The sequence below is a fragment of the Trachemys scripta genome, chromosome 4 (genome assembly GCF_013100865.1).
Source record: "Trachemys scripta elegans isolate TJP31775 chromosome 4, CAS_Tse_1.0, whole genome shotgun sequence".
NCBI lineage: Eukaryota > Metazoa > Chordata > Testudines > Emydidae > Trachemys > Trachemys scripta.
Genome location: NC_048301.1, coordinates 109,019,729 through 109,046,824, shown reverse-complemented (window position 1 = coordinate 109,046,824; position 27,096 = coordinate 109,019,729). Strand labels below are relative to the sequence as shown.

The 27,096-nt window shown below is 42.1% G+C and overlaps 1 protein-coding gene across 6 annotated transcripts in view; it reads left to right on the top strand.

Moving 5' to 3' along the window:
- Nucleotides 1-26,828, top strand: part of TSPAN4 (tetraspanin 4) — a 491,871-nt gene extending 465,043 nt beyond the window's left edge. For all 6 annotated transcript variants that reach the window (XM_034770346.1, XM_034770343.1, XM_034770344.1 and 3 more), the window contains 4 exons: nucleotides 2,349-2,450; nucleotides 12,128-12,259; nucleotides 18,407-18,490; nucleotides 21,598-26,828. In XM_034770346.1, coding sequence (XP_034626237.1) covers nucleotides 2,349-2,450; nucleotides 12,128-12,259; nucleotides 18,407-18,490; nucleotides 21,598-21,666 — 387 coding nt within the window. In that variant the 3' untranslated portion in view covers nucleotides 21,667-26,828. The remainder of the gene's footprint in view (nucleotides 1-2,348; nucleotides 2,451-12,127; nucleotides 12,260-18,406; nucleotides 18,491-21,597) is intronic.
- Nucleotides 26,829-27,096: the final 268 nt, after the last annotated feature.

Below are 27,096 nucleotides of genomic sequence, written 5' to 3'. Positions count from 1 at the left end.
CATCATTTGCCTTTCAGGCAAACACCTCGCTCTCTCATTTGACCTGGGCGCCCTTGTCCCAGATTAGTGGAGATTTGAACTTTAGGATGATATATTGGTCTCTTAATTTTAAAGATTAATTTGTAAAGCCTAAGAATCAATTTCCTAAGTATCCCTTCATTTTTCACCTCCAGGATAACAAAGTTGTTTGCCTAGATATCTTTCCCCACCCACTCTTTACCCCTCAATTATAGCCCTTCTCCTTTTCATTCCTCCCACTACTGTGAACTATACAGATGGGAAGTAGTTTGTCAACAATTCATTGACCCCATCATCCCCGAAAGATACTAAATAAAGCACCAATCCAACTGATCAGCCACATGTTTCCATTCTATCTGGTGGCTTCTCCTTCACAGAACAGTGGTTCTAGATAAATTAGAGGGAGGGAGGGAGGGAGGGTAGGCAGAGAACTTGAAACCCAAGTTTAATCTAATTCTGAAATGAGGGGTGAGGATCCCCTGCTCCTGCAGATTTATCATTCATGTTCTTTAATTTACCAAATGAATCCCAAATTTACTGACAGTGCTCACCTTCAGAACTCTCCTGTAACTAGGGTACCAGCTATATGATCCTGAATAAAATCACAAGCTGCTTACATGCTAAATATAGTGAAGTGCATAGTCACATAATATAAAATGTTAACATGGCAATTACAGTGTTGGTAATCAAATACGACTCTCTCCTACACAGCATCATTGTGGCCTTTTATCAGTGGCTCATATTAATATATGCCTCTTGTGCAGCTAAGTTTGTTTTCATAGAATTGGAGGAGGAAGAGAGGGAAAAGAGATCCAAGTGTAGCCTCTGCGCACAGTGGAGATTTCCTGATGGAGGATGTCCTAGACTTTTGAGGCCCAATTCCACACTGCCTTCCATGTTATGCATTTGTTTTACTGTTGCTTTATAGAATATCAGGGTTGGAAGGGACCTCAGGAGATCATCTAATCCAACCTCCTGCTCAAAGCAGGACCAATCCCCAGACAGATTTTTGCCCCAGATCCCTAAATGGTCCCCTCAAGGATTGAACTCACAACCCTGGGTTTAGTAGGCTAATGCTCATACCACTGAGCTAGCCCTCCCTCTGGAGGGATATAATATAGTTATACAGATGTCAATGCTACCAAATCAAAATTCTCCCCTCACATCTCTGGGAACATTTTAGACCCACTTTGCCCAGGTGCAAGTGACTACCCACCTTGCAAGGCTGTGGAGAATCAGGCCCTCAGTGTGTGCTGGAGCTAGAAAACCCTTGCAGCCTATGGTAACTAAGAACTAGCTTCAGTCAGTCCAGTCCCCCTCAACTGGAAGAATGACTGGGGCCAGAGGGGGAACCTCTAAGGGTCATGGATTGTACTTCCTTTGTCCTGTATTGACTATGACACTCTACATTAGTTGACACTGCAAATGCAGTGTTTGATTTTTGCATTCATGTTCTTGTTGAGAGTCTCAGCAAGGCAGTTAGGGAGTGACTAACTAGAGGCTCTGACCAGCTGTTCCCCCTTCTCAGGTAGGATTAAAGCAGACTGGTGGGGCAGAGTATAACTGTGCACTCATTGTGCTATATCTATCCTATGGATAAACAGCCAACTTCAGCTGGAAGGACCATTAATCAGAACCTTTCACTTGTACTACGTCAATATGAATGCATCTATTCAAGAGCACCTCCACTTCGCAAACTGTATCTCAGTCCCCTGAGTGTCGATAATCTTTCTACATTATAGAGCTATTCCCTACTCCTCCCCAGGCTCCTGCATCCCTCTCTGTCAGCCCCACAGCTGCTATAAAGAAAAAGCTGGAGCATGGGAATATGAGACAGGTGCTTGTGCTGACACCATAGGGAGGATACAAGAGAGGCTCAGAAATATTTTTTCTATAGAGAACAAATAGCCAGCTAGAGAGAGAAATGTGTATGTGTTAGAGGGTTGATGTTATCACTTCTAGGCCTCCTCTGAAGAGTAACTAGAACTAGTCCAGACCTGTTTACCTTAGGGTTAGCTGAGAGAGAGGGAAGGAAGATGGATCCTGTGGTAGGAGGGTCTGTCACAGAAGAAAGGATAGACCATCAAACCGACTGCCCTGTTAGGTATCCACTTAACAACTGTTATAGAGAGAGGCAGGAACCAGTTAGTTCTCTAAGCCACTCAAATACTGAGTAACATTAGGTGATTAATTCCCAGTGTGAAGCTTCCCCACCCACTTGCTATATCACTGTCACCCTGGCTTCCCAGGGGAGCTCATCTGAGAGGTGGCACTCTGAACATTTTAATTTTCAGTGCACTTATATGCAGTGTTATTTGTTCTGTTTTCAGATTGATAAGTATGCTCAGCAGGATCTGAAAAAAGGGCTTCATTTGTATGGGACAGATGGAAATATTGGCCTAACTAATGCATGGAGCATCATTCAAACAGATGTAAGTCTAAAGATTTTTTGTTTTGTTTTTCCTCTTAATTTATTTCTGGTCTCTTCAGAGGTCTCTTCTGGGATTACATATTCATGTGCTACCAACGATACCATGTCTCTCTTTATTTCTTGTCTGACCCTCCCCTGGGCCGGTGGAAGGATGTTTCGCGCCCTAGGCGAAACTTCCACCTTGCGCCCCGTCCCCGTCCCCGAGCCCCCGCCCTGAAGAGCCCCCCCCCGGCGGCAGCTCCCCTCCTCCGCCCTGAGGTGCTCCCCCTGCGGCAGCTCCCCCCCCACCTAAGGCACACACACACACCCCCGCCCCAGCTCACCCCTGCCCCGCCTCCTCCCCGAGCACGCCATCGCTGCTTCACTTCTCCCGCCTCCCAGGCTTGTGGCGCCTAAGCTGATTGGCGCCACAAGCCTGGGAGGCGGGAGAAGTGAAACAGCCACAGCGTGCTCGGGGAGGAGGCGGGGCGGGGAGTTCCCCTGCGTGCCGCCCCCCCCCTTGCTGCAGGCAACCCTCCCTGCGCTCCACTGCCCTAGCTCCCTCCGCCTAAATGCCAGCGGCGACCGGGGCAGCCGAAGATCCGACCACTGCGGTTGCTGCCAAAGAAAATGGTGCCCCCAAATCCTAGTGCCCTAGGCGACGGCCTAGGTTGCCTAAATGGTTGCATCGTCCCTGACCCTCCCCCCCCAGCTAGACTTTTCTACACCCACAGACAAACCCACCCACCTGGTCACAATATCCAGTGGATACCCTCACCCACACAGTGCTAGTTTCTGTGCGGACTCCATTATGCCTTGTTTTGAGTGTGGCCTCTTAACAGACTCTTCCAATTATCTTACATGAAGAGCATGTTTGCATCAGTTCCAATGAGGTTTGAACTCAACCCATAACAAGGTTTAACCCAATGTATAATAGTACAGAGGAGCGGCACATGAAAGGTAATTCGCTTCTGCTTCTCCAAGAGGAACTAGGAAGGATTTGCAGTCATTTTCCAGAGGGTGGGACCCCCTTTTTATTCTTAAGTTCATTTCCCCTTTAGCAGCAACACTATGGCCATTTCTTCATCATGGAAGGGCCCTGACCCCATTTCTTCCAAAGTCACTCATGCCAGAGCTGGATCGTTGTGCAAAAAAGGTAGATTGGTGGATGAGCACAGCCATTGTTCTGCCCTGCTTTTCTTCCCCACTCTCTCATGTAGCTCTCCCCTAAATTGTCCTCCAGAGAAGCTGGCCAGGAGATAGGTGTGACTAGCCTCCCCTCCCCCATGTGGCTGCTGTACTTTACTGCAGCACTCTCTGAGTGGCCAAAGGGGAGCACCAACTCCAAGGATATCCCCCACAATTATGTAAGCTATCCAAACTGACAGATGGGCTATCACATTTTTTTTCCTTTTGCTATCCAACCAGACTACCCTGTGATAAATCATCCTCTTCATCCTTGACTTCCCTTGGTAGAATCTGGGTTGAAATCTTGAATTATGCCTTTTGGTTTGGTCCCAGTCTAGACTCACAGATGGGTCACCCTATACAACACAAGTCATAACATATGGTACACTGTTCAGGAAGGACCTCTAGTACTAGAACAATTAAGGATCATTGGCAGGGCCCAGAACTGGGATACCAGAGGATGCACAGGTTAGAGTTAAAGTGTGTTGTCAATGTTGCATAGGGACCGAGTTCTAGACACCAGAGGATGATACAAATTAGGATCCAGGTGCATTGACAGAGCATCTCAGGAGTGGGATAGTCATGAGTGCTATGGATTGGCCTTGGCTGAACTGTGTGTGAAAAAGGGTAGAACAACTCCAGCAAACAGTCTCTCATTTAGCCAGTGCTTTATATCTCTGGCTTTCATGAGCACTACAATTCTCATCCACATTCTGAGGAGGAAAGGTAGAAGAGATAAAAATCAAAGTTGAGTATGTGCAATTTCTAAAAGTTTGCTGCCTGCAATCACAGTACCTAGATCATGAATATCTATATTACTAAATGTCATATACAATTTCAAGTTGGAATGTTGTGGAACTTTGAAGCCACTCATCTTTAAAAAAAAATACAATAGAGCAGGTTTCATTGCAGTAACCATTTCATTTGCTGTTCATTTTTCCTGGTGGTAACAGCACATACAGAAAATAAATATCATTTCACTCTATTGCTGAGAATAAAATGTTTGGTTGCAAACAGTTCACTGACTTGTGATTGGAAAAAAAAATACTACCAAGAAACAACAGATATGGAAAAAATAGAAATTGATTTTCTTGCCAGTGTGATTTTTCCCTGAATATGTCTTTAGTTTTCTCTTCCCTGATGCCAAGAATTGAATGTGGGAAGGTCGTCCTGTTACAGCTACAAAGGTTTCCGTGCTACATGTCTACTATCATTTCACTTTGAGACTCTGTAATGACCAAATAAAGACTGGGTATTAAATGCTCATAAGGTAAATTTATCTTCAGTTGCCAGCAACATTCAGTAGGCAGACTAGACTGTATGAAATACAGTAGAACCTGAGAGTTCTGAACACCAAAGTTACGACTGACCAGGCAACCACACACCTCATTTGGAACTGGCAATACACAATCAGGCATCAGGAGCAACCAAAAAAAAAGAAAGAAAGAAACAAAGAAAAAAACAAATACAGTACAGTATTATGTTAAACATAAACTACTAAAAAAATAAAAGGAAAGCAGCATTTTTCTTCTGCCTAGTTAAGTTTCAAAGCTGTATTAAGTCAGTGTTCCATTGTAAACTTTTGAAAGAACAACCACAATGTCTTGTTCAGAGTTATGAAAGTTTCAGAGTTACGAACAACCTCCATTTCCAAGGTGTTTGTAACTCTGAGGTTCTACTGTATAAATTAAAGGTTTTAATATTTTTTATTTTGAGAGGTATTAGAATATCGACTCTGCTTAATTAATCTAAAAATAATGAGTAAAATGTAAGCAAACCTTGCTATGTATTTTTCTGGTAAAAGTTAAACTGGCTGCAGTGATGTTTCAGGAAGTGCTGGGTGTCAAGGCTAGGAGAATGAGTCCTGTTTCTTAGTATTATGCAGGGCACCAAGCAGTCAAGATTTCTGGGTTGTTATGTGATCTTTGGGAGCCCATAATCTGTCCTCTACTTCTCCATCTAAAATAGGTGTTTTGAGGCTTAATACTATGTCCAGTTCTGTTGTTCACTCTTTAAAAAAATATGCTGACAAATTGGAGAGAGTTCAGAAAAGAGCTACAAGGATGTTAGAAGCCTGGAAAACCTGTTTTACAGTGAGACTAAAGAAGCTCAATCAATTTAGCTTAACAAAGAGATGGTTAAGAGGTAACTTGTCTTTAAGAGGCTACATGGGGAGAAGGTTTCTGAAAGTAGAGGACTCTTAAATCTACCAGACAAAGGTAAATACTGAGATGCAATGACTGGAAACTGTAGCTAGGCAAATCAGACTAGTAGTAATTTTTAACAGTGAAGGTAATTAACAATGGGAACAACTTACCTAGGGAAATGGTTTATTCTCCATCACTTGAAATCTTTAAAACAAGGCCAGATGTTTTTCTAAAAGGGCTGTTCTAGCTTAACTAGTAGGGATGGGCTTGATGCAGGAATCACTGGGTGAAATTCTATGGCCTGTGTTATGCAGGAGGTCAGATTAGATGATCAGAATGGTTCCTTCTGGCCTTAAGATCTACTAATGTTTGGAGAGTCTGGAGATCTTCACATAAAAGGTTTATTAGTTATTATATTTCAGGAAAGAGCACACAAGATAATAGGAAAATTGCACAGCAAGACACAACAGTGTTAAATCTCTCACTTGCTAGCATGGTAACTGTGAGATTGTGTCTGTGCTATAGTTTTTAAACGTGCACAAGTCTCAGTGCTGGGCAGTAGGGCGGACAATAAAGAGCTCTCCCAGAGCAGTTTTTAGCACTCTGTCTAATTGCTTCTCATGCGTATCCTTCACAAATACTTAGTAACAGGCTGTTGCAGTGATGCAGCAACAGCAAATCCCAATATAGTTAATTATGTAAAGCACTTTGAAGATGAAGAGCATTGTATAAGTGCCAGTCTTTTGTTTGGTTGGTTTGTTTTTTCGTTCAAGAATAATTATTGCCTTCCTTTCCTAATCAGTAGAGTGTAATCACCTATGGGGGAATTAGGAGTATATAGGGGACTATTGTATGAGAGATCCTGGCTCCGGCATTATGTTTGTATTCCTGTTCCTTAGTGGTTATTGACAGAAAAGCCAGCAGAACTAATTAAAGTGCCATATGGGAGACCGGTTCTCAGCACGTCTTTCTCTAGTGGACCCAATAGAGATCAGTCATTGGTTGGGCAATGGGCCATGCACATACATAGATGGAGAACAGCATCCTCAGGGGGAAAAACCATATAAGCAATAGCAAGAGCCTTAATGGAGTTTATCTTCTATCTCTACTCTCTCCACCCCCACAGTCCCCATCTTTGTGAAAACACCACGCGTAGCTTGCATAGAAGGATGGCCTTGTGGTTAAGGCTCTGGACTGGGGACCCTAGCAATTGTGGCCCTGCCACAGTTCATTTCTCCCTCCCTTTGTCTGTTTAGGGACGGGATGGTCACTTAGTAGGAGTTTGTACAGCACCTAGCACAATGAGACCCCCAAACTCAGTTTGGGCCTCTCTATCATCCTGTATAGCTCTATACTCTCTATCCTACTTCACAGGAGGAAAAACAATTTAGCCAGAAACAGAATCACATCCAGCAGCTGGTGATCTGGAGTCCCTGGCTGATCCCCTATTGGAGAGGAATTTCATCAGGCAATGAAGATAGTATAGATGAAGTCACCCCTGAAGGGTGATTTTGTTTCTTTCTCAAGTGTGAAAATCCTTAGCACTCTTCACATAAATCATCGAGTTCTTTCTTCAGTGTAGGGAGGAAAAACCCTAGAAAATGTGATGACATTTCTAAGCAGGATAGACAGTGATATTATTTGTGCCATGGTCATTTTGAGTACTTACCCTGTAATAAAGAAACATGGTGTTTCAGGTGGGAACCTCGGCAACTCAGATGGATGTGTTAAATATGCACATAAATGGCCAGATTTTAGATATTAACAAACACAGGATAGAGACCCCCAAAATGTGGAATTTATCGGGTTATATTTTTAACTATGAATGACAACACTTGGTGCCAAGCAATGGCCAATCCCACCTCTAGGGTGAGATGTTAGGTCATTTACTCTTATTCAGTCCTTGACTGCTCTGTTCAGATTGCCAATGAAGAGATCAGCTTTGGCAATTCCTCTTGTGATGTAGAGACACATCCACTGGCACCAGGACAGAGAACATATACCTGGAATCTACCTGGATTGCAGTAAGGCATTTGATACAGTTCAACATGGGAAATTATTAGTTCAATTGGAGAAGATGGGGGATTAGTATGAGAACTGAAAGGTGAGTAAGGAACTGGTTAGAGAGGAAACTATAATGGGTCATACTGAAAGGTGAACTGTCAGGCTGGAGGAAGGTTTCTAGTGGAGTTCCACAGGGATCAGTCTTGGGACCGATCTTATTTAACATTTTTATTAATGACCTTGGCACAAAAAGTAAAATTTGTGGCTGGAACAAAGTTGGTGGCATTGCCAATATGGAGGAGGACTGGAATATCATACAAGAAGATCTGGACAATATTGAAAACCAGAGTAATAGAAATGGGATGAAATTTAATAGCACAAAGTGCAAGGTCATGCACTTAGGGATTAATAACAAGAATTTTTGCTATAAGCTGGGGTCTTATCAGTTGGAAGTGACAGAGGAGGAGAAAGACCTAGGTGTACTGGTTGACCACAGGATGACTATGAGATGCCAATGTGATGCGGCTGTGAAAAAGGCTAATGCAATCCTAGGATGCATCAGGCAAGGTATTTCCAGAAGAGACAGGAAAGTGTTAGTACCAGGGAAGAAGAGGAGTTAAGTTAAGCGCCAATGTGGACATGAGAACAAATGGATATAAATTTACCATCAACAAGTTTAGGCTTGAAATTAGACAAAGGTTTCTAAGCATCAGAGGAGTGCAGCTCTGGAACAGCCTTCCCAGGGGAGCAGTGGGGGCAAAAAGCCTAATTGGCTTCAAGACTGAGCTTGATAAGTTTATGGAGGGGATGGTATGAAGAGACTGACTATAATGACATGTAGCTGATCTGTGACTGCTAGCAGGAAATGTCTCCTGATGAGACACTAGATGGGGAGGGCTCTGAGTTACTATACTTCTTTCTCAGGTGTCTGGCTGGTGGGCCTTGCCCACGTGTTCAGGATCTAACCAATCACCATATTTGGGGTTAAGAAGGAATTTTCCCCCAGGTCAGACTGGCAGAGACCCTGGGGTTTTTTTATCTTCCTCTGAAGGATGGGTCACTTGTAGGTTTAAATTAGTATAAATGGTGGATTAACTGTAACTTGAAGTCTTTAAACCATGGTTTGAGGACTGCAGTAACTCAGCCAGAGGTTATGGATCTATTACAGGAGTGATGGGTGAGGTTATATGGCCTGCAAAGAGCAGGGAAGGACTTATATATTAGGACTTGGTGCACTACATAGATTTATATAGTTATTTGAATAAACATGACTTAAATCCCAATAATTTAGGACTCAAGTCTGAGCTGAGGTCAGTGGAGTTACAGGTGCAAAACCATCAGGCAATGAGAATTGGGAATTAATTTTTAAAATATAGTTTTATACCCAACATCTTTATGATCAAGATCTGAGCACGTTTGTTTGACCACCTTGTAAATAATTAGGTAAAGTATTTGAGAAATATGTGGAAAAAAGCAGGAGGACCCAAGTTCTGCTCAGTTTTACTTGTGTACATCCAAAGTAATACCATTCATTTCAATTTACACCAGTGTACTCAGACAGCATTTGAGTCTTATGTATTTTTTTCCCATGTGATTGAGCCCAGTTTAGATTCAAAACTAACTTCTGGATACTGCCACGGTAATCTGGACCATCCATCAAACATCATGATTTAATAAGTAATGCTAATTTCTCAAAGATCAAAACCATGCTGCTGCCATTGTGTAGTTATCCAGGCTATGAAGCGTCACTGTTGCCAAACACTGTCTCTGCCACAAGAACAGAATATGCTGTTGCTTAAGATCTGCTGAGACCGGGTCCCAGTGCCTGGGCTTCTTCACTTGTATTCATAAGGCCGTATACCAACCTGGATGACTTCAGTGAGTATTCAGCACAGAGACCACAAGCAGACTATAGCTTGCATAAAGGATCTTTCAAAATTTGCCCTAACTACTAGTGGAGCGAGTAAAACAGATACAGGGCAAGTGACAGCCCCAGGCAATAAATACACAAGCCGGAGTGTAACCCTTTCTTTTTCATTGCAGTAAGATAGAAGCCCTGTGCACAGCGTTAAGTATGAACACTAGATATCCCATGCTAGGGTTAATTGCTTGTTAACAAAGAAACAAAGCTTTCTGGGAGCAGTGTTGCATCCCATAAACACAGCACAGAAACTTCAGTGCTTTTTAATGCTTGTTGGTTGGCAAAGCTCTCTCCAACAACACACCCTCCAGATATACTGTTGGTCAGCCTCATACTGTCTGGAGTTGCAGGCTGCTGATTAAACATTTGGGAACCTTCCTCCAGCGCACCAGATGGGTAATCAATATGGGAGTATGATTGGTGACTCTTTTACAAAGGAGAAAAATAAAGTGTTGTGACGTTTTGGGAGATAGAGCCTCCCACATGAAGAAAATCTGTTTGGGGTTTGTTTTTTTAAGTGAAACAAAGTAACAGCAGAAAACATCAATATTCCTAGAGATGCTCATCACCAGGGACTTAGTGAATAGCTGCCTAGAAGCTAGTTTTGTTTGATTTCTTTTCTAACCCTATATTCTGTCAAACTATTGGACTATATTTTCTAAAAGGGAAAAGTGACATTGGTGCCCAACTTGAGACCCTGTAAAGGGGCCTGATATCCAGAGGGAGGGTGATTAGTGCTTTCTGAAAATTATCTTCCTTATCTCAAGCTGGGCACCTAAAAGGCATTAGTCACTTCTGAAAATGTAGGTGTATTGTTTCCTTCTCTTTGACAAAGTCATGGAAACTAGAGGCACAACAAACCAATCAGCCCATCTTGCCTAACCCTGTTACTGGGGAAATGAAGGGGACAATACAGGACTTTAAATGCGAACTGCAAAGAATGAAGTGGGTTTGTGCCTGTAGCTTACTTTTCCACTATCAAGTGTCATGGCCTCGATTGCTCCTTGCTGGTTTTGCACCTTCCAAGGCAAATGCTTTACCCCTTCTGGGGTAAAAGAAAATCCAAATAAACAATGGCTCCAAGCTGTTCTCTGCAGACTTTTGTTCTCAAGGGTCTAAGCTACCTCTTCAGCACCCCAATACAGGGGAGTTTCCACTCACCCCTCTCTCAGAACCTCTGGCTGTACAAACAGTAGTTGCACTCAAAGGTCATATAACACACTTTCTGTTTTCCCTTGGCCCATAACCTCTTCCTTCATTCTGCTGGTCCCTTAGCTTCCTTCCTAGAACTTTGCTATTTTTGGTTCTCTAGCTAATTAGCTGATGTGTTTAAAGAGTTTTGAAAATGTAACATTCCTGCTCATGATTGGTGGGAACTAATGTTTGTATATCCATGCAAGGTATTTTGATTCATCGGCACTCAAGTGCCAAAACAAGTACTGAGTTCACGCCTATAAGAGTAGCACGGGAGGTGATGGATGGGAGATAAGTGCCAGTGAGCCTTAGCTCATTTCATGTGATGTGGGTGGTATTGGACCCAGCTTCCAGAAGAGAAAGGTGGCTATAGAGCCAATCTCATGGATGAGCTATGCACATTTTCTGTATTTTCCTTCCCATTGCTGAAATGTAATGAAGCTTTCTCTTCAGTATCAGTTTATTCACTCTGAGTGATTGCTTCAGTGATGTCTCAAGTTTGTGCTCATGACGTCATTTAGTGTCCTCAAACTACAATGTTACTGAATTATTCCAGAAGAGCAGCGGGGAGGGAAAAAAGCTTTAATTGAGGAACAAAGACTTTGACAGTCAATCATTAGTAATGAACAACAGAGGAGGACAGTGTGGTGGTAACTCTAATCATGAGACTGTCTGCTACAGTGTTCAATACAAAACACAGTCCCTTCGCCACTTGGAGGGTGGCAGACAAGCATTTCAAGGTCATGACTCCTGGCAGTAAGGAGTAAAACAGCACGTTAGTCGCTCTCAGGCAGATTAATTCTTTTAGGCAAAGTGGGAATAATCCTGTTCCATGGCTGTGGTTACTGTGTCTCACCCCTTTCACTGTTCTGGCACTACAAATGTTTGGTTTTGCTTAGTGGTTCTTCCATCCAAGCTGCTCATGAGACAACACTCTTAAACTGCCTGGGAGACGTGCAAGGGAAGGCAGGAAAGAAAACTATAGATGCTTTACCTGAGCAAAGCAGGGAGACAGGAGTTTATTTCTTTACTGTCTAACGGGCCCTCCCCTCCCCGTTAGCCTAATCCCAATACACAGAGTGAGGCAGTTGGAATAAGAGAATGCTTGGGCCCTGCAAGAGGTGTGGAAAATTCTTCCATTTCCTCAAAATAAGTAAAAATGCGGCATTATGTAATGAATGACGTCTTTTGCTCATAAACCCCAGAGCACACTCACAATGTCATCCTTGCTTTTTCCTCCTCCAGTTCAGATGCTGTGGGGTCTCAAACTACACCGACTGGTTTGAAGTGTACAATACTACACGGGTGCCAGACTCGTGCTGCTTGGAATTCAGCGAGAATTGTGGACTCCACTCGCCGGGGACCTGGTGGAAAGCTGTGAGTATTTCTCTCAGTCAGCTGCCAGGGCAGTTACCTAAGGCTTGTTTTAATTCAACCGACATAAGGGAGGTATGGGGGATGGCCACCAACAGGTCTACAGGAGGCAAAGGTGGACTGGAGACATTAAAACTTGATCATCATAAAATGGCCTCACAGAGCTGCCAAGGGCCATTATTTCATCTTGTACCATGCAGTGAAGCCAGCACCTTGAATAGTTTTCCAGAGGGCTGAGGCTTCTTCCCTCCCAAGAGACAGCACTGGCCTCTGGAAGTCACATGCATCTCTCTGGACACATGGCTACTGCTGACAATGAGCTCATTGTTATGCTTATAAGAAGCACACGGAATCTTTTTAAAAAAGGGGATAAGGCAATATGCCGCGTTTATTGAGAGTACAATTTAAGCATTAAAATCAGCATCTGCAGCTCCGATGTTGATGCAGAACGAACCCAAAGTCCCATGGCAATACACCCTTCTTTTATAGCAATAAGTTCCCATACAAGTCTCTGGACCTTGCTGTGTCACACCGGAGCTGTCAATCACGAGGTATTCAAGGTTGCTCTTAATTAGCATTATTTTGAGTTGTTACTGGGAGGATCCGCAGCTGTTTCTTATCTGTCCCTTTGGCTCAACTCCTTATCTTGTCCTTGGGGTGTATGCCTCTGCTTTAATCTGCCATCCTGATGATTGATAATAAATGACCATCTGGCCCAGTTGTCCTTTCTCAGTTAATTACCATACATTCGTCACTCACACCAAACAGTAAATAAGGCAATTACAGCCATAAAACTTCTATCCTTCTAAGAACAAATGTTAACACAATCTGCAAAAAATAAACTCAGAACAATTTCTTCTTACTAATTCAAAGCTAGCAAAATGGAATATACGGCAAAATGCAGTACAATTTTACTTGATACAATTTCTTCCCATTAGGCTTTTGGCCTACATCATGAGCAGAGGAGTTCCAACTGACTAGGAAAGAGACAGTACCTTTCAGTTTACTGTTGCATCTGTAGGGGTGGAACAGGATGCAGCCAAACACATACCCTCATGATTATCAGAGGTCCTGATGTGGAACCAAGTAGCAACAGGTTGGAGTGGCACAGACATTCACCAGGCACTAGAGCTGTGTAACCCTGCAGAGTTCAATTCCTGACAGGGAGCTTGATCCAAGTCCCACTGAAGCCTTTCTACTGACTTCAGTGGTCTTTGAATCAGGCCTAGCATTTGTGAGCTCAACACTAGAATTTATTCTCAGAGCTCAGAAGCGAATAAACCCTGCAGTTTGCTTTTATCAGACTCAAGCCTCCAGAGGTAAGCCCCGCCACCAAATCCTCACCCAACTCTTCCCTGAGCCGGAAGCCATACACCCTACCCATCTCCTAAATGAATCCTAGGACCCTCCTTTTATACCATAGATAGCTGTAGGGGAGGTCTTGGGGCCAGGGCAGCTACTGAGGTGGAATAAGGGAGTTTTGCTGCTTTCCAATTGAAGCAAAAAATAAATTCAATTCTCAGCCTGATTTCAGTGACACTTCACAAGCATGGACTGAAATTTCTAAACAGAGGCTGGACTCCAACCAAAGCTGGTTTGGTTCTAATCAACACATCTCCCAGCTCTACTGTACAGTCTCCAGTTACCTTTACCTTTACAACACTTTGGATAAAGAAACAAACAGCTTTTCTTGTTCTTGAATATGGGGATGAGAGCCGGCGAGCAGGGCCAACCCCCTAGTCACTGCTGTAGATTAATACCTTTTTCCTTATACATATTGTGAAAGCAACACAGACTAGATGTTTAACAACTACACAGTCCATCAGCTGGGGCTGGGCATGGCACGAAGGAAGCAAACCAGCCACTTCAGTGAATGTGCGTAAGGCCTTAGCACTCTCCTATTTGTAAGTCAGCTGCACACGCTAAATCCCTTTCTGTGCCACGTGAATGGGCACAAGAACATAAGAACAGCCATACCAGGTCAGACCAAAGGTCCATCTAGCCCAGTATCCTGTCTACCGACAGTGGCCAATGCCAGGTGCCCCAGAGGGAGTGGACCTAGCAGGCAATGATCAAGTGATCTCTCTCCTGCCATCCATCTCCATCCTCTGACAAACAGAGACTAGGGACACCATTCCTTACCCAGCCTGGCTAATAGCCATTAATGGACTTAACCACCATGAATTTATCCAGTTGTCTTTTAAACGCTGTTATAGTCCTAGCCTTCACAGCCTCCTCAGGTAAGGAGTTCTACAAGTTGACTGTGCGCTGCGTGACGAAGAACTTCCTTGTATTTGTTTTAAACCTGCTGCCTATTAATTTCATTTGGTGACCCCTAGTTCTTGTATTATGGGAATAAGTAAATAACTTTTCCTTATCCACTTTCTCTACATCACTCATGATTTTATATACCTCTATCATATCCCCCCTTAGTCTCCTCTTTTCCAAGCTGAAGAGTCCTAGCCTCTTTAATCTCTCCTCATATGGGACCCGTTCCAAACCCCAATCATTTTAGTTGCCCTTTTCTAGTGCCAGTATATCTTTTTTGAGATGAGGAGACCACATCTGTACGCAGTATTCAAGATTTGGGCGTACCATTGATTTATATAAGGGCAATAATATATTCTCAGTCTTATTCTCTATCCCCTTTTTAATGATTCCTAACATCCTGTTTGCTTTTTTGACCGTCTCTGTACACTGCGTGGACATCTTCAGAGAACTATCCACGATGACTCCAAGATTTTTTTCCTGACATGTTGTAGCTAAATTAGCCCCCAGCATGTTGTATGTATAGTTGGGGTTATTTTTTCCAATGTGCATTACTTTACATTTATCCACATTAAATTTCATTTGCCATTTTGTTGCCCAATCACTTAGTTTTGTGAGATCTTTTTGAAGTTCGTCACAGTCTGCTTTGGTCTTAACTATCTTGAGCAGTTTAGTATCATCTGCAAACTTTACCACCTCACTCTTTACTCCTTTCTCCAGATCATTTATGAATAAGTTGAGTAGGATTGGTCCAAGGACTGACCCTTGGGGAACACCACTAGTTACCCCTCTCCATTCTGAGAATTTATCATTAATTACTACCCTTTGTTCCCTGTCTTTTAACCAGTTCTCAATCCATGAAAGGACCTTCCCTTTTATCCCATGACAGCTTAATTTACGTAAGAGCCTTTGGGGCGGGACCTTGTCAAAGGCTTTCTGGAAATCTAAGTACACTATGTCCACTGTATCCCCCTTGTCCACATGTTTGTTGACTCCTTCAAAGAACTCTAATAGATTAGTAAGACACGATTTCCCTTTACAGAAATCATGTTGACTATTGCTCAACAGTTTGTTTTTCTATGTGTCTGACAATTTTATTCTTAACTATTGTTTCGACTAATTTGCCATCTGGGGGCTTGGTGGAGAGCACTTGAGGAGGCTAAAGGGAATGCAGGCATCAGGGGAATGTTTTCATAGGAAGCACTTGTTGTGGAGAATTCAGGCAGAGTTCATGAACTCCACTGGTTAAGCACCTCCTCTTGAAAAGCCAGCCCTGATAATAAACAATTTCATCAGCTGCAGCCCTCTTCTTAGGGTGGAGTTTTCAAAAACACTTAATGCAATGGGGGTTGTGCTCCTAAGTAACTTTCAGTGTGACTTATGTTCACCAGTTACTTTGGCAATGTTGAAAATCCCACCCAGGCCAGACTCTCAGGAGCCTGCAATCCTGCTCCTGGCTGTCCACAAATTCCTGGGGGGTTGCTTAGTGACAACTGATGGCAGCAGGCTGGGGGGTGAGGGCGGGAGTTCTATATCAGGCTAAGGAGGAAAGGGAGATTCATGACCACTTATGTGAGCTTGGTGGGTGGTTGCCACTATTCTGAAGCTCCCCATGTAATTTATGCCATGCTGCATAGCAAGAGGGGCTGTGACCATGCGTGAGGAGTAGGAAGAATAGATAGGAAAGGTCCTTCCAAACCCTTCCCCAAACCAAAATGTTCAGCCTGGGCAAATATTCTAATGGCAGGGAAAAGGTCTATGAAGAATTAAATATTTGTGGCCTCAGACTTTCACAAATTTTTTAAACTATAATGAGCCTGAAAAAAAACTCATTTTTAATACAGGCTATTCCCAGCATTTGCTCAATAGTCACATGGAACTGTACTGCATGTTTGACCTCTAAAGGGATGGATACATCTTATTATGGTGCAACTAGAGCTCTTAAAGGGCTGGGCCAGTAACATCAGAACATGGTCTACATTGCAGAGGATGTGAGGGAGATTCCCAACCTGAGTCATTCATTTTAGGTGACCGATCTGAGGAACTGTCCCAGATTGAGGTGTCAGTAAAGGAAGTGTGGGAACAAATTGATAAATTGAACAGCAATAAGTCACCACCACCAGATGGTATTCACCCAAGAGTTCTGAAGGAGCTCAAATATGAAATTGCAGAACTAAATGTGGTATGTAACCTGTCGCTTAAATCAGCATCTATATCAGATTACTGGAGGATAGCTAAAGTAAAGCTGATTTTTAAAAAGGACTCCAGAAGGGATCCTGGCAATTACAGGCTGGTAAGCCTAACTTCAGTACCAGGCAAGCTGGTTGAAACTATAGAAAAGAACAGAATTATCAGACATATAGATGAACACAATATGTTGGGGAAGAGTCAACGCAGCTTTCGTAAAGGGAAATCATTCCTCACAATCTATTATAATTCTTTGAGGGGGTTGACATGCTTGTGGACAAGGGTGATTTGGTTGATATAGTGCACGTGAACTTTCAGAAAGCCTTTGACAAAGTCCAACACCAAAGGCTCATAAGCAAAATAAGCAGCCATGGGATAAGAGGGAAGGTCCTCTCATGGATCAGTAACTGGTTAAAAGATGGGAAACAAAGGCTCGGAATAAGATAATAAGATGGAAAATATAATGCCTATGCCCCTATATAAATCCATGGTATGCCCACACCTTGAATATTGCATGCTGTTCTGGTCGCCCATCTCAAAAAAGGTATATTAGAATTGGAAAAGAATGGTAATGAAAATGATTAATAGTGTGGAATAACTTCCATTTGAGGAGAGATTTAAAAAATTGGGACTGTTCAGCTTAGAAAAGAGACAACTAAGGGGGGATAGGATAGAGGTCTATAACATCATGAATCAGGTGGAGAAAGTGAACAGAAGTATTATTTATGCCTTCACGCAACACAAGAACCAATTAAATTAATAGGGAGCAGGTTTTAAATTAACATAAGGAAGTATTTCCCACAATGCACAGTCAACCTGTGGAACTTCTTGCCAGGGGGTGTTGTGCAAGCCAAAATCATAACTTGGTTAAAAAAAAAAGAGTTACATAGGTTTATGGAGGATAGGTCCATCAATGGCTATAAGCCAAGATGGTCAGCAATTCAACGCCATGTTCCTAAATCTCTGTTTGCCAGAAGCTGGGACCGGACAATGAGATGGATCACTTGATAATTGCCCTGTTCTTTTTATTCCCTCTGAAGCGTCTGGCATCGGTCACTGTCAGAATGGGCTAGATGGACCATTGGTCTGACCCAGTCTGATCATTTGTATGTTATGTTCTTAAGTGTGCCCCATGCCTAGTAATTAAATTGGGAAGAAAATAATCGAGGAACTTCTGTAATGCAAACCTAAGTTATGCAGAATGGTAAAGGGTGGATACATATTGTAAAGCAGGTGGCACAACACAACAGCTCTTACTAGAGACTCTGATTAACTGTTTTCTTTATAGTATGTTATTTCAACCTTTTCATGTATTTCCATGGTCTAGGAAAACAGTAAAATTGATTTCAGAATTACAAAACGTTGATACTTAGCTCTTACAGGGCAAAAGAGCATGCCAGAAACCAGCACCTGCTCACTTTTAGTATGGGACTTGTATCTTTTGGAGCAGCAGCACCTCATACCCACTGCCCATCCCATATGGCCTTTTGGATGCACATCCTTCTATGTCATTAAAAATCAATGTTACATTGGAAAGTCTCAAGCCAGGAAGTCATTGTGTTAGTTACAATGCTGAAAAGACAATTCTAGTTACCCAGCAGCTCAGTTTGACCTGTCTCATTCCTATATGTGCCTTCACGTTCCCAGTGGACTAGAGGCTTATGCTTGTGTCTAATACAATACTCTGTTTCCTAGCCTTGTTATGAGACAGTGAAAATATGGCTCCAGGAAAACCTGCTAGCAGTGGGGATCTTTGCCCTGTGCACAGCTTTGGTTCAGGTAGGCTCTTATTTCAATTTCTTATTGCCTGAGTGATTGCAGTTGGATTACAAATTATTGAAACAAACTGGTTTCTACATTATTTCTTCCCAGCCTGTTTTTAACAATTTCCAAAATATTCTATTAAATCTTCCTTGGATTTTTAATGTAACCAAAATATCAGAGGGAAACTGCAATAATAAAAACTACATACAGTATATGTTACCATGAATATCTACACACACGCAGTTTCCTTTTTTTAATGCCCTAAATGATTAGGATATGATTTATTTATTTACTTTTTGTCACTCAACATGGCCAGCAAAACCAGACAGGTCAGTTTCATCTTCCGGTTCTCCTGCCTTAGCGTAAGACTGGGTTTAGCTTGCAAAACCAGCAGGGGAATGTTTATATTAAATTTTAACAAAGCACTTAAATGAAAGCCTCAATCTTGCATACACAATCATAGACTTGATTTTCTTTATGTGAGTATTCCCATTAACTTCAATAGCATTATGCACCTGAATAAAGTCAGGCATGTATTTCTTTCTTTACAGGTGCAGGGCCTATATTTGTACTTCAAGCATGGCTATGACCAGAAACACGGCTAAATATTAACCGCATGCTGATGCCTATGTCTACGTATGCCTATGCTGCACTCAGAGGTATGACTGCAGCACATGTAGACATACCCAGTCTAGCTTTAATGCAGTTAACAGGAGTACCAATAGCAGCACAGGCTTCAGTGTGACCTGTCCAAGCCTGACCAGGACCATGGATACTTACTTTGGCTGGCTAGCCCACCCTAAAATCAGTGCTGCTGTGGCTTCACTGCTTTTGGTAATCGTGCTAGCTAGATTAAAGCTAGACTCTGACATACCTGTGACTGCAGCATAAACATACCCTTATTTTCTAGCAGTGACTTTCATATCTCATTCGTACCCAGCTTACAAGTGGGAAGTATGATTACTCTACACCAACTGTGCAGTAACTCAATTAAGATGTGGTTTTATGCTTTGCATGCCTCCAGCAATAGAGAGTCTGGAATCAGAACTGGCTCATGGTGTTGCTGATGATGCATTAGGCAGAATTGCATACATCCAACACTTCCATAGTTTTCTACTAGTGCTGCAGTTTATGGCCCCGCTTTGGTAAAGCACATATTTGAGTTGGGAACTATAATAATGAGAAACTTACTTTCTTCTCCGATAGAGGTGAGTGAAGATGCTTAGGGAATGGGTATGTGCAGGGAAATAGTGTAGCAAACAGAGCTTGAGCCTCCCTATTTGGTTTATAGCCACACTTCAGAGGGTGGCTGTTGGGTACACATGCCACATTTAGGGAGTCTTTAAAAGATGTATTAGTTACACTGTTCATAAGCTCCTATCATCCCTCCCCAATAGACAGTGTTTATATGTAGAGCATTTAAAATCATATTGTATACATCTGACCAATTGTAATGACTTGTTTTCATTAGGAAAACAATTTTAGACAATTTTTGAAATGTTTACTGGAGGTTGTAATGAAAATTATGAAATGCACAGAAAATACTTCAAGCCTGAAAAGCTTTTGCCAGGGTCTTCTCCCTTATCCCCACCCCCCCCACACACCTGTTTGAACCTAATTATTGACTAAAGATCCAAAACCCACTGTGAGTTAATGAGACTCTCTCCATTGACTTCTGTGGGATTTGGATCAGGCTCTAATTGCTTGGCAACTTTTTTGGCTGGCACTTTTGAAGTGCAAGGAAGTGCACTTGTGCAAGGAAGTCATACACAAGTAACCCCTTAAAAAACAACATGTACCTAGTGCAGTAGGAGAATCTTCTGAATTGGTGCATGCCAGGGGTCTCAATAAACAAATGTGCAAATTAACCCGCTCTATTGGAGACTGCCACATGCAGACATTCTCTGACACGCTGATCTGCTTTGAGTCAGGAAAAGGTCAGTGTGCTAATGAATAAAGCAGCTGCTTTAATAGCCAACAGAATTCCATTCCGTGGTATAAAAAGCCAGAGCAAAGGCTGGAAGTTAGAGATCAAGAGCCATTTAACCTAAAAATGTCTGTGTCTGTGCTCAGATAAAACTACCAATATCATTGCTCAAAGGCTGTTTAAAAAATAATCATTGTAAGGAATTGCCATTTAACCAGACTATCAATTGATTTTAAAGTGGCCAAACTAATCATTTCAAAGAATATATATATAAAGAACTGCTACATGATAAACATTTAACCCTGAGGAAGTGATTACAACTGAGCTTTGGCAGAAATAGCAGCAGCTACACTTAGTTCTTTTATCTAAGTATTTTACAAATGAGGGTAAGGATCACGATTGCCATTTTACATATAGAAAAACTTAGGAAAAGAGATCCTGTGAGGTATTTAGGCACCTAATTCCCCTTGAAGTCAGTGGAAGTTAGGCACCTAAATACCTTTGAGGATACACACAGTAGGTCAATGGCAGAGCTGGGAATAGAAACCATTTCTCCTAACTCCCGATGTAGGGCCACAGCCTCTTGATTAATCTCAGGCCTTTGGGAGCAGGTGCACTGTTGATGGAGCCTGCTTATTTTTTTGCAGAGATGGACCCTAATGATTGTCAGCACTCTTCCCTCCATGGCAGTGTTCATGAAATCACATAGCTTTGGAAAATAGGAAGAACGGCACTATCCTCAAGTTTGAGACAAAAACATTGTCTCCCATAGTCATGGATACTGTGACAATTACAGACCCACGGCTGTCTGGGTGGGTCGCTACTGTAAAGTAAAATACCTTTCAGCAACTGATGCCTAATTATTTCCTGGCAAATAAGGGCTGCTTTTATACCTGGCACCAGAACTGAGAGCAGGGCCCTTGTCTGTCCATGTCCTCCTGCTGGCACCCCTGAATGAGTGGTGTAGATGGGAGCAGAGGAGTGAAGCAGAGCAGAACAGGAGCCTGTGATCACATAATTAAAGACTGTATCATAAGTCGTATGCATATAGGGGCAAAGTCATGTTGCACAAGTAACCTTAATTCTGGCATTTCCTAACTTTTCAGTGTTTGACTTTGCACCCTCAATAAGGTGGATCTAACCCCTTTTTTGTAATACTATGTCTGTCAATTTAATTTTTGTTTTGTTTCTTTAGATTCTTGGACTGACCTTTGCAATGACCATGTATTGCCAGGTAGTCAAGGCAGACACCTACTGTGCATAGAAACCATCTCAAGCCTCCTCAAAAGGACATAGGAGAAAGTTCCTTCATGTTCATTCATCTGATCTTTTTTCTATGTAAGATAAACTGTGTATAATCCTATATCTCTGAAGATTTTGTAAATCACCCTAGTTTATTGAGGGAGGAAAAAAGGGATGGGGGAAAAAAAAAGGCCAAGGGAAGATCAGTACTTGGATTGGCATAGGCAGGAGGAGGAAGTATTGTCTTTAAAAAAAAAGAATACTCCAACATGACAGAAGAAAACAGTTCCCTTTGCATGGACTGTGGCAAGACTGAAGATGCTGCTTAAGAAGAGCTGGTCTGCAAACCAGTGCTAGCATAGTCGGCAGACACTGAAAAGAGCTCCAGGAATCCAGAAAGGTTTCCTTCCAGAATATATTATGGGCTGATGTGTGTGGAGGGGGGGAGAGGAGTGGAAAGTTAACTCTCCTTCAGTATTGAAAAAAGAAGGGGTGGAATAGCTAATATTGATGGAACTGTCATTTTACTACAGTTTGCTTTGTATGCAGCTAGTGTCACAGCAAGCCTCCAAACTGTCTCAAGAAGATTTTTGCAGCCAGGCATGGGTCATCTTCAGAAGTGTTTTTAGTTTCATGTGCTCTGAAGTCCAGAGCTAATCAGGATCTGAGTAATGAGATCTACCTGGTAAGGGAAAAAATTCTTAGTGGACATTGTGTCACTTATTGGTTCTATACCATTGCAAATTAATAAGTGTACATGTATAATATATTCATAGACACTTACCATTCTGAAGGGAGGTAAAATAACCCTGCATCTCGCCTCAGAAGATGGAAGCTTTCTACCCCATTTCACATTCCAAGTGAACAAATACTCAAAGGGAAATAATGGCGTATTATTTCTTGTAGGAGACACTATCACTATTACCTCTGGGGAAACAAGTAATTACTTTCAGCTGTATCTTCATTTCTGTAAACAACTTGTGAGTGGGCTCTCTCTGTCACTCTCCTATGGTTTTATTTTTTCCATTCCTGTTTCAAGTCAGTCTACCAGCAACTATCACTCATTTCTGCACTTAAAGAGCTGTCAGCTGTTTCTTCACTGAATGTCATTAATTTTCCCTGGGATAGTATCATCTGCAGATAGTATAGGGTTTGTCTTGTCAAGGAAACATGTGTTACACAGTGCTTAAGACTTGAGATGTTTTCCTGCTTAGAAATGCTAAACTACTTATTTACAACATCTAAGGAAAATGGTTCCCAGTGGGAACTGGAGTCAACTTTCAAGCTTTTTTCTCCCCCCCTTGTGCAGGCTCGCTCAGTAGCAACACCTGGCCCTGCTGGAATTTGCAAAAAAAGCATCAGTCACAACTCCTCATTGCAGGAAAACAGTTCTGTGTGTGTATGTTCCCACATTGTCATAATTGAAGAGAATGTGTGAATTGTGCTTTAAGGGAATTTTCATTGAATCGTAAGAAAACTTTTCATCCAACAAACTTCTAAACTGAGGGTAGGCCCAATACAGCCTACAGTATTGTGCAATGTAGACATGCAGCCTTGAGTGACGGTGTCTGCTGGGCCATGCTCCATCTCAATCCTGGCAGCCAAGCCACGGGCAGTATCTATTCGAGAAAGGCTGCTATAACTATAGTGTTTTATGTGTGTTCTGTACCACCTTTACCCTTCTGCCATTAAGTGAGAAAACTGATTTAAATGAACCCTCTATTTAACTCTGTCAAATCCTGAGGTGGTGGTATAAGTCATTAGGCTTGGCAAAATTTTCAGAGAGCTGTAGCATCATGAACAGGGTTGCTGTGGTTGGAAGGAGGGAGCCTAACTGGGCCTTGTGGGAAGACCCATCCCTACAGCCAAGAGAGGTGTGAGACCTACCCAAAGCAACCCCATGCTGCTCTGAGGTAAGGCTCTGCAGCAACCCTGAGCAGTGGCAAGTGCAGTTGCTCGCCTTCTCCTCCTCTGACTTCCAAAGCCAAGTGTATGTAGCTTGGTTTAGGCATGTTGATTCCAAGCTACTAAATAGCCAAGGTGAGTGAAGTAATATATTTTGTTGGCCCAACAAAAGATTTACCTCCCCCACCTTCTCTCTCTAAAGAACACATCTATTCATCCTTGAGTTACTACAGCTGGAGCAGAGTATCCAGACGCTTAATGGCTTAGTGCAGGTTCTTGCTGTAGTGTGGTTCACCCAAGGGAGGAAGAGGCTTCCTTACCACCTTTCTAGTGGGCACTGACATCTATCAACATTAATGGGAGTTTCGCAAATGCAGAAGTCAAGAACCACTAAAGAGCTCCTGGGTATGTCACAAATCAGGCCCTTGTGGGCTGTTACCTGGCCCAATGCAGAAAATCTTCCACATTTGAACAGGACTGAGACTAATTCTGTTCTTAAAGCACAGTTTTTGTTTGGAGTAGGTAGGGGAGAGGGAGGCAGGAATAGAGGAACACACCAAAGTCGAATTGTACAATTAGCATAAGTTCTTGCCCTGGCTCATTAGAACAGTTGTACTCACAGGCATTCCTGCTGACAGCTCTGGGTTCCATCTCTGAGGAGCGGAATAATGGAGTGAGGAATGCATTAACAAGACAGTGATTTAAAAACGATAAGTGGACTGCTACAAATAGACTCATCTGTCATTAAAAATTATCATGCAGGCAGCAGTCCCAATGGTTCAGCTGAAAACAATGCACCATCCTGTGGCAGAGCTGGATTGAAGGCTCTACAAAATGGTCTCAAGGGTAGGGAGTACAACCCCTTCGTCATGTGAATCCCCTAGTTCACATGCAGAGCTCAGTGGAGACTGCAAGATTTTGGCCAAGTCCATTGAAGGAACGCACAGAGAAAAGGTAAAATGACTGAAGGCTAGAACACTCCTCCTGATTGTGCTTAAACCATTTGCCACAGTTTGTGCTGCTTTACAATTAGGTAAACTGCCTCTGTTTTTTAGCCTCCTAGGAGATAAGGTGTCAAGGTGTCACCCCAACTCTGAACTTTAGGATACAGATGTGGGGACCTGCATGAGATAACCCTTAAGCTTATTTACTGGCTTAGATCTTGTAGCTGCCACCACCAAATAGTTTAAACAAACATTTATGGGAGAGTCATTTGGAAACTGTCTTCCCCCCAATATTTCCCCCGTCTTTATCTCTCTTTTCCTGGCAGGATTGGGACTGATTCACCTCCTACCAATTCCGGGTGAGCCCAGATCCAAAAAAACCTTTGGATCTTAAAACAAGGAAAAATTAATCAGGTTCTTAAAAGAAGACTTTTAATTAAAGAAAAAGGGTGAAAGGAATACCTCTGTGAGATTAGCATGCAAGCTACTCTCACAGACAACAGATTCAAAACACAGAGGATGTCCCTCTGGGCAAAAATGTAGTTACACAAAGAAACCCAATTTGATTCTCCCTCTATGCAAAAGAAAGTCACAAAAGACAATAAACATAATCTAATATATTCCTTCTCTAAACACTTACTACTTTTAAGAAATGTTAGATGGTTGATTCCTGGATCCTTCACTCTGGCACAAAACTTACTGAACAGACAAAAGACTGATTTCCCTCCTCCCTCTTTGAAAAACATCTTGTCCCCCCCCCATTGGTTCCTCTGGTCAGGTGTCAGCTAGGCTATGTGAACTTCTTAACCCTTTACAGGTAAAAGAGGAATTAACCCTTAACTATCTGTTTATGACATAAGGTGTGAGCATCTCTTTGGTTTTCAAAGTAACTGGGGGTCTGTAAAGCCAGAAAGGCATTAACAGCAATGCAACAGGACTTTAATTTGTCTAATCTGTGTCTCCAGCACGGTGCCAGTGCAGCTATTGGTGAACTGGAGTCTGTATTCTATGTTATTGACTCTTTTCACATAGGCCACCAGACAGATGGTACAGAGCTTACAGACACTACCAACACAATCTGACTTCAAACCATTGCCCCATATTACAATCCACTTAAGCACCTCAGATTTTTTTAAAATGAGATATTCTGAGTAAGAGAACTGATTGGATGGTGTAGCTGAAACAACCACCACACCTTGTAAAAGACATTTCTTTAGTTCACATTTAACTTTAGACTGGTTCATTACAATCATCACATAGTACACCTGGCACATGTTAAAAGGCTCTATGTCACCAGAGCAGCACAGAAGTCATTCCAATTGCTCTCCTAAATCAATGTTTTTATGAGTTAAGGGTTGGGTTGTTGTTTTTTTTAATAAAAAGGAGAACTTTTAAAATGTAAAACAGGACCAAAGCCAGGGAATCCAGAGTTAAGGTTTAGACTATGTCCCTAATTAAAAGAGTCAGGCCCTTTTTGATTGATTTCACTGTATGAGACCCAAATTTGGTCCTATTGAAGTTAGTGGGACCAGGATTTGGCTTTAAGTTTCTGTCTGCCATACTTTTAACTTTGCTGTCCTGTATCATAACTATTAAATATATTTATAATAAGGGTTTATTTTCCTGTAGCTGTCCATAGCAGCCATCTTTTATTAACTCTACACCCTGTAGCAGAGACTCCATAAAATTCACTCCAGTTTCTGCTCTATATCTATCTGCCAAAAAACCCTGGACATGGTATTTCTTGATTCCCTTTGGACTTAGTAGTAATGGATAATAGTGAACTGCAATGATGTTGTATAAAAACATTAATTTGGCATCAGTAAATGTGGTTTCTACACAAAAGTCTCTAAAAAACAAATTAAAGATTGTGCAATTGAATATCTCCGGGGTTGTGACCCCCCCCACCCCACCTTACCCTTCCAACATTGCTAAATGTGACAGTGGTCCCAGCTCAATGGGAGTGGGCTACCAGCATGAGGCATACCTGATACCCTCACAGCTGTTCTATAAACATAGCGTGAGAGGAAGTGGGAACATGGCTGATCTTTAAACTAGTACTTTCGTTCACAAGGGTGGGTATTCATGAATTTTATACACTGTATATTAGATTGTTCACAGTAATGATATCGCCATGGAAAATTCTGTTTGGAGTTACATTGTGAGTTCAGTTTGAATATCATCTGTACAATATCCCATTGGACAGTTATTGGTTACTTGGATTTTGTCATTGCAACAGAAGGAATGATACAGTTTTGTGCACCATATAGAGGACAACATAATTTAAAATATACATTTTATTTTTTAAAAGTTATTAAATATTCTTTAAAGTTTACAGCTGAATGTCTGGTGTTCTTTATAATGTATATACAGATGTGTATATATGCACTAGAAACTGCATAGCATGCTTCCATTTTCTCATCTCCCATCGCCTGCCTTTAATTTTAATCTATTTTATCGTATCTATTTTTTGCATAAGAAGATTGCCAATTCCGCCAGGAAAGTGAACACCAATTTTCTTTGGTTAGGAGCAGATTATTTTATAGATTTCACAAGCCAGTATCCCTTTAAAAAGATGACAGTGGGAATTCATGTCAGTGTAC